Source organism: Meleagris gallopavo, chromosome 2 (genome assembly GCF_000146605.3).
Source record: "Meleagris gallopavo isolate NT-WF06-2002-E0010 breed Aviagen turkey brand Nicholas breeding stock chromosome 2, Turkey_5.1, whole genome shotgun sequence".
NCBI lineage: Eukaryota > Metazoa > Chordata > Aves > Galliformes > Phasianidae > Meleagris > Meleagris gallopavo.
Genome location: NC_015012.2, coordinates 106,476,931 through 106,485,311, shown reverse-complemented (window position 1 = coordinate 106,485,311; position 8,381 = coordinate 106,476,931). Strand labels below are relative to the sequence as shown.

The window sequence follows — 8,381 nt, the reverse complement described above, 5'->3', positions numbered from 1 at the left end:
CCAGCGGAGCTATTCATGAAAGGAATGTTTGGAAATAAATCACAGGCTGTAGAGCTGGAAGGAACTTGCTGTGGCAGAACCCCATTCTAATTCTAATTCTAATTCGGCAGCCATGTTTTCCAGCACTTTGTCACAGTCCCTTACACAAACAAACCAGATTCAGTCCTAGAAATATCTTTTGCTGCTGCTGCTGTAATTGGAAGGCTATTTCTGAGCCATTATCCTGATGTTTGCAACCTTTCTGCCTGCTTTATGCCAGCACAGCCTTTCATTTCAGTCCTTGTTCTTTGCCCTCTGTGCCACTCTGGTAAATTGCTGATGACAGTCAGGTCTCCTCTCAGGATTTGCTTTGCTAAATAAGCCAAGCCTTTTAATTTCTTATTCAGTGAGTTGCTCTTTTATCTTAGTAGCCTTTATCTGAACCTGTTCCCATTTGGCTTAATCCTTCTGGGACACAGGCAACAAAAGCTGTAATTTTAATGAGGTGTAATGGCTTTATGTAAAGCCGTTTCACTCACTTCCTACTCTAGTACAGCAACACCACTACTTCCACTGGGATGTTCTTGTATTATTTTTTTTTCAAGAAGTTTAGAAAGTGTACTGGAAGTTCAGAGACTTCTTAAAAACCTTTTAACAATCCTGGATCCTAAGAGCACTTTAAAAGTCTTGAATTGAGATGGTTGTGGGTCTTGAATTATTTATCCGCCGAACTTGAAAGAGAGAGAATTTGCTTAAGTCTTTAAAGCATATGTGGTACATTTTCCTATGGATCAGGATGGCTCTGAAAGACTTTTATCCAAATAAGTACCCTGAGCGCATACTACAAGTCACAGCCCATAGCAATCAAGGCATAAGACATTTCCTGGGAATAAATATCAAGCTGGGAGGAGCTGGGATGGCTCAAGATGCAGCTGAGGCCCATTAGCTGCCACTGATGATTAATGACCTCTGCTGAGGACATTATTATTATCAGCTGAAAATGTGCAAAAACCTCACGGATCTTTTTAATGTGCTGTGCAGTTTCAGTGGGTGCAGGAGATGTGCCTGCACTGTGGGCAGGCTGCTTTGTGTTAGTAGGAAATAGAGGGCTTGGCTCCCTCCTCCCCCCTGGTGTTTTTGGGCCTGTTAATCAAAATGAGATCTCTAAAGCTGCCCCGGTATGGAACTGAAAAGCAAGCAGAATAAAGTCCTTACAACAGTGCCTTCATGTTCTCCCAGTGTTGTGCTTGGTGTCTGCTCCTCAATCAGCTTGATTTGGCCATACTCCCATCTGTCCCTCGTGGTGCCTGATGAGAATGGATCTCAGTGTTGCTCAGAACGTTGTGCCCAGAACGTTGGCTCTGCTCACTGCTATTGGGCCCACATTTGAGACCATGGAACCCCACCCCACCATGGGCTGCCCAGGGCAAGGAAACACTGCTGTGCTGGTAAAGGGAAAATAGTTTTCCTACTTCGTGTTCAGTTGCAATGGAGAGATCCTTCCCTAGTCCACGCAGTGGTTTTCTCATTGCTGACCTGTGGTTCAGCTCTGCAGGGGGCTAGGAGATGTTCTCCTTGCTGCTTCCTTGTAGCCAGTGTGACTGCTGTTATAATGCATTGATTGTCTCCTCTGTGTGTGTGTGTGTGTGCATATGTGTTTGTTTCCCTTAAGGTGCTGTAAAACCAACACTACTTCAGGCTGGAACAGACAGAATAGGCAGCTTTCAGGTGTAAGCTCTAATTAGCTTCTCACTGCTACTAATTACCTAGATGATGCAGAGCTGTGCAGGCTTCTGCACACACTGGTCCCCTGTGTGCCCCTGGGTCCTTCACCTTTGTGACCAAAACTCCCAGCATGGCAGGGCTGAGGGCTGCTGCTCTGGGCTGACCTTGAGACAAATGCCACTCCAGGTAGACTTCAGCTCAGGAAAATCAAATTGTGCAAAAATGTAAGAAAAAAGCTGCAGAACAACCCATGTCAAATCAAGGTGTGAAATGGTGGCGGTTGGAATGGTAGGCCACAGGACTAGACCTGCTTGTGCAAACCTATCAGCTTCCTGCTGGCTGTGGCATTACTGTGTGCCTTCATTCGCCCTCAGCCAAACCACCGGGCGCTTTGTTTCCTCCCAGCTATCCTCTGTGGTGAGAGGAAGAGGTGAGTGAGGTCAGGCAAAATGAAATGAAAGTCATGAAAGCTTAATAGACCATGGGGAGCTTCTTTTGAAGGGATGCCAGAGATGGAATATCAGCTCTGGGGAAGAAGACCACGGAGCTGGCAGTGAATGGGAGGAGATCTGGTACGTGCACATCAGTTTCGTGCTCCTTGCTGTGATCTGCTCTCCTGGTTAACTCCTCAGCCAGCATCCTGTGCTGACATGGGGCTCCCACCTCTCTGTTAGTGTCCCAGGTACAGCTTCACAGCTCCAGGTACATCTTCCTAACACGTTTTGGGCTATTGGTCCTGCTTGGAGAATGAACAGATGAGAACAGTATTGATCAAACGACATAAATTGAGTTTTCTGCTCATTTCTCGTTCTGTCCATCTCAGACACAACACTAAAATCTTCATATTTATGTCAGGTGCTTTTGAACACGCTGTTCTGAGCTAAGCATTTTTAAGCTCGAAGTCGGACCCTAGAACAGGTCATTATTTTCAGTTATGTAATTATTTTTCCTGCTGCTGCAGTGACTCCTGAGGACTAGGTGTATCTGTGCTCTAAGCAGTTAAATGACAGAACATCAGAAGAACATAATACACCCAGAGAGGCTGTGGATCCCCGTCCATCCCTGGAGGTGTTCAAGGCCAGGTTGGATGGGGCCCTGGGCAGCCTGGGCTGCTGTGAGATGTGGAGGTTGGTGGCCCTGCATGGCACAGGGGGGGTTGGAGCTTCGTGATCCTTGAGGTCCCTTCCAACCCAAACCATTCTGTGATTCTATGATACGCAGTGCCAGCAGCACAGATTTGGACGTAACCCTCGGTTACAGCAGGCCTGACTTTGTCTGCTGACCCTGCTGTTATTCAGCTCAATGTCTGCTTTTGTCCCGATGAGCTCACCTTGCCTGGCACTTCCACTTGGATGCCCACTGCAGCTCTGTTTGGGCAGTCGCTGTGCTGTCACAGTTTTGCTCAACGTTCATGAGAGGTTTAATCACTGGTGGGCTCTCCATTTGAAGCCTCTTCCCTCAGTATTTTCCAGATTTTGTCACTTTCAGACCAGTGCTTTCTATAGCTTCTTCTTGCGCAGCCCTTACTCCTCAGTGGGCAGCCACCCCCAGGAGCACTGCTGCACCGACTGCCTGAACAGCTGTCACCGAGTTCCAGCTCGTGAGTTAACACAGACTGATGCCACCCAACACAAACTGAATCTTCAGCATTATTTCTTTTTCATTCGCAGGAAAAATTTGAAGGCCTGTTCCGTGCCTACGACGACTGTGTGACATTCCAGCTGTTTAAGAGCTTCAGACGCGTGCGGATAAACTTTAGTAGTCCCAAATCAGCTGCTCGTGCCAGAATAGAGCTGCATGAAACACAGTTCAGAGGAAAGAAGTTAAAGTTGTATTTCGCGCAGGTAATGAAATCTATCTACTTCTGTGTGAGTGTGTGGCCTTTACAGAAATATTGTCCAATAAAGCTGAATCAAAACAAGAGATGTTTCTCCCTTGCCCAGTATTTCTGCTAAAGCATTACTCAAACATCGTTGTGTTGCCTGAGCTGTGCCTGCCCACTTGGTCTGCAGTTAACTGAAAGGATCACTTGGGACACAGGTTGCTCATTCAACGCACAGTGCCACAGCTCAGAACTGATGTACAACATTTGATGCCTGCTGTGGGTAACACTAACCGTAAAAAAACAGAAGTGGTAATGGGTCATGAAAGAAGTAGGTCCGAAGAGCAGAACCTTGAGCCACATTTAGGCAGAAGTAAGAAGGAGAAAGTCTGACTGAATGAATGTGAATTTTTATTAGAAACAAACAAACAAAACAACCCAACAACAAAAAAACCCCACCCAATCCAACAACAAAATAAAAACCTCCTTAATTTCAAGTGAAAGGGAGAAGGGAGGGAGCAGAGCAGTGTCCCAGCCTGGGGACATGATTGGATCCATGCAATGGAAGTGGGAGGGGAAGGTTCCGTTCTTCTTGGCCAAGGGAGAGGAGCCCAGATCTCCCGGCTGGGACACAGAAGGGTGAGGGAGGTTGAGAATCCTGAGCTGAGAGTCTCTTCTAAACATATGTTAAGAAAAAGCATGGCCTCTGTGGTTTGTGGGATACTGACTGGTGCCTAGAAGTAATGACGTGTGCTTCGAGCTGCCGGGTTAGTCCTTTAGAGCTTCTAGGATCTGTTTTGAAGATCTTAATCAAAGCTAAGAGGCAGATAAATTCCTGAATCTCTACAGCTGAAGCAGGATAAGTGCTGATCTGAGCCTTGGCTGAAGCAGAATCTTCTTAGGAAGGTGGGAAACTACAGCTGTAAAAAGCCCAGTGTTCTCAGCAGGTTAGGTGAGCTCAGAAGATCTTGCAGTTGGATTTAGGTGTTGAAAATCTACCTCAATCCCCTTTTACATGCCTTAATCTCCCAGATGTGGCTCAGAATTCATTTCTGAAAGATTTCAAAACCTGCTGGTAGGCAGGCTGGAGTTATTTCACTCCGACTGGACGATCAAGAGGTAATAGGAAGATAACTCGAGAAAAACAAAATCAAGCATAGTAGTGATTACTCTCCACGTTTAAACTGGATTCCTGCAAAGCCATTTAGGTATCTTCTCTATGTTCTCCAGTGCAAGTGATCTCAGAGCTTATTAGTTGTGTCCAGGGAATGAAGAAGGGGAAGCAGCACAGTGTCTGGAGCAGTGTGTGTTTGTATGGACCTGAGCCAGAACAAATAAGCACTTCCAGAGCTAGGAGTACTGGGGAGCGTGGAGTGGAGCAGCACAAAGTCCATCCACGTGTAGCAGGGTGTTCATCTTGAACTTGCTTTCGTGTGAATCCAGAGTATTGCTTCTGAGTTGGTTATGAAGTTGCTCAGCTATGGCTGTAGCTGTGGTGTAATTAATTTATGCCAAAACTTCTTTAATAACACCCCTCAAAGAAAAGCAAGAATCAAACTGGATAATTAAAGATGGATGGAAATAAAATGAGTATAATGATTTGCAAATGACCAAGGAACGCGATAGACTCCTTTATCACTCCATCTCCATCTTCAGAAAGGTTTCTGAACTTACAGACAAGGCCTCAGTGCAGGAATTGGTGGTTTCTAATCCATATCTGCTTTTAGTTAAGACCTTAAACCAGCAGAGCTCAACAATATCTGTTGAGCTTCACCAGTCTCTGGACTTAGCACTGTGGAAACAGAAAAAGCTTTGCACTTATCCTCAGAGGACACATGCAGGAGGCACAAACAGTGCAGCTCTGCTCACATAACAGCCCCCACAGCCCCTCACCGCAGGGAACCATCTGGAAGGGTGAGAGCAGATCCAGCTGCAGGCCTCGTCTGCTGAGACGGGTGCCGAAACCCCGCCTGGGTGGCACTTGGGATTGGAAGTGTATGGTTTGAGTATTCGTTCCATTTCCCCATCCTAAACTAAACAGTGTATTTGTTATGCTTTAAAGATTCAGACCTCTGAGACAGATGGAGACAAGCTTCATTTGGCTCCGCCACAGCCTGCAAAACAGTTTCTCATCTCGCCTCCAGCCTCCCCACCTGTAGGGTGGCAGCCCATAGACGATGCAACACCTGTCATCAACTACGACCTCCTTTATGCAGTTTCTAAGCTAGGACCAGGTAAGCCTGTGGTCCTTGTCTGAAAATCCGTTGGAAAAAGCAAATGAGAAATAGCAGCATAGAGAGTAACGAGAGGCAGCTGGGGTAAAGCCTGCAAGTTGCCTTACAGCTTTGGAGTTAAGCTGATTTGGGGCAACTGGTTCTTTGCTTAACGTGTTGTTTGAATAGCAGGTGGAAGCTTGCTTGCACAGTTTATTCTTGTGCTTGCCTTTATGTTTAGATGAGACAACCGATGGTTTGTGCAGGGTTGGACAAACACTTGTCTGTAAACCTGAAGAGTATTTGCTTTAAATCACACTTGCTCAGCAGTGCTTTCCAAGATGCAAAATCCTTCGATGATTTAAGCATCACTGCACGTCCAACAGAGTGGAGAATGTCTCGTGTTAACAAGTTTGATGACAGAGGACCACCATTCCCCTGTCCCTGCAGGACTGCTCTGTTGGGACTGCTCGTTTTCTGTTGAAAATGTTATGCAGAAGGAATGTGATTCAGGTGTAGTCTCTATAAAGTGAAATAGGTATGAATGGATAATGCAGACAGATTTATTCTGCCTTCCCATCTTCACCAGCTGACAAGGTGTGAAGCTGGTTGGGATCTTTGAAAGGTGCTTTGCCTTTAGAAAATGCGTATCTGATGAAGCTTGAACAGGAGATATTTACTTTTCAATTTAATTACCATGTATTTATGGAGAGCTTTCTTTGAGTGCTGTTAGAGCATCCCTTTTACAATTCTTAAAATGGAAAATGTTCAAGTTCCAGCCCTAAGAAATATCATTTAGAAATTAGTCTAATTTACATTCATAACCTATAAGGAAAAATGGCATGTTGAATTATCTTCATGTGGAAGTGGAATAGAACCATGCAGTCACCAAGGTCGGAAAAGACCTCCAAGGTCATCCAGCCCAACCTCCTCCTCCCAGCAACACTGCCACCAACCCACGGCCCTCAGTGCCACATCTGCACGGCCCTGGAGCACCTCCAGGGCTGGTGACCCACCCCCTCCTTGGCAGCCCGTGCCAGTGCACTTTAGATCAAATCTAATAACAGTTTTTACGGGCTGGGGAGGAGAGCTCATGAAAATTCAGCAGAGTTCAGTTTTGAAATCCTTATGGGATATGAGAGTTGTCCTTGCAGCTCTACTGCTGCTCCTCTCTTGTTGTGAGAGCAGCCACCCGCTGCAGGCACCTCATCCCTGTGCTCAGTGCTGCTGCCTGGCTCCAGCGTCCCAGGGCTGTGGGTGCAGGGAGTTGCTTCTGGGTCAGTAGGTCTGCGGGACCACCTGCTTTATTCTCCCATGGGATCTCTCCCAGGGGGACAGCATGTATCCAAGGCAAGGTTCCTGCATGTTATTTCCTTTTGGCTGGAAGACCACTGACAAGGGCTGTCAGGTCTAACTCTTAGTCCTGCGTGGCAGATGATTACTCCCAGAATTGATGCTCTGCTACTAAACTGCTGAACAGAAGGAAAACAAGAACTCCTTTTTTTTTTCCTTTGATGCAGCAGTGTTATAAATAGAAACATGAAAACGAATTCCCTCGTTATCTGGACAATAAATCAATCCTTGTTGTAGAGCAGTGGGATGTGAAACATCCCTCATTGCTCCACCCTCTGCGTGAAGGTCAGATCCAGCCTTACTGAAGGAGCCTGCAGGGAGCAGCAGCAGAAGTCACTGTGTGCTCTTCTTCCTATTTTTAGCACTGGGGAGAGAGATCAATTCCAGTTAACTGCAGTGGTGGCTCTGAAGTAGCACTGCAGGTCTCAGTTGTGTGTTCACTGTGTTGAGGATTTCACCAAAAAACAAATCCCAGCAAAGCTTTCCTCAGGATCACATCGCTGCAGCCCATTGCTGTACAGCAGGCAGTGCTGTGCTCCTCACAGCTCCTACAGTGAGTTCTCATTCCAGCAGCACGATGAAAAGTGTAACTACGCCTTACCTAGCAAAAAGGACTCGTTGTTTCTATAAGCCAGAGCCAGAATTCTGTGACTCTGACTTGTGAGAAATATGACATTAACTACATTGATTTAAATACACTGATTTCTGGGCAGCCTGGGCTGCTGGTTGGCGACCTGCACACAGCACGGGGTTGGAACTGGGTGAGCACTGTGGGCCTTTGCAACCCAGGCCAGTCTGGGATTCTATGACTCTAGATTTGGTAAAAATTAATATCTGAGGACCAGAAAAACTCAATTAAGCATGTAAATAATGAACAGCTTCCAGCAGTGTGCTTTTGCAGATTGGAAAGCAAATGGTATCCTGGGCTCCAGCAGAAGAGGGGTAGCAGCAGGGACAGGGAGGTGATTGTCCCCCTGTACTCTGCCTTTGTGAGGCCCCATCTGCAGCACTGTGTCCAGGACTGGGGCTTCCAATACAAGAAAGACAGGGAGCTGTTGGAGAGGGTCCAGAGGAGCCACAAAGATGATCAGAGGGCTGCAGCACCTCCACTACAAAGACAGGCTGAGGGAGCTGGGCTTGTTCAGCCTGGAGAAGAGAAGCTGCGGGGTGACCTCAGTGCAGCCTGCAGGACCTAAAGGGAAGCCTACAGACAGGAGGGGAGTCAGCTCTTGGAAAGGGGAGATAACAGCAGGACAAGGGGAATGGTGGAAGTTGAGGGAGGGCAGATT

General features: G+C 46.8%; 1 protein-coding gene across 1 annotated transcript; it reads left to right on the top strand.

Annotated features, from left to right (window-relative positions):
• Window positions 1-3,338: 3,338 nt before the first annotated feature.
• Window positions 3,339-5,798, top strand: RCAN2 (regulator of calcineurin 2; the record flags this gene model as incomplete). The annotated part of the gene is made up of 2 exons (XM_010708193.3): window positions 3,339-3,548; window positions 5,589-5,798. Coding segments are annotated over 2 exons (405 nt in total), but the record flags the coding sequence as incomplete, so codon positions are not given.
• Window positions 5,799-8,381: the final 2,583 nt, after the last annotated feature.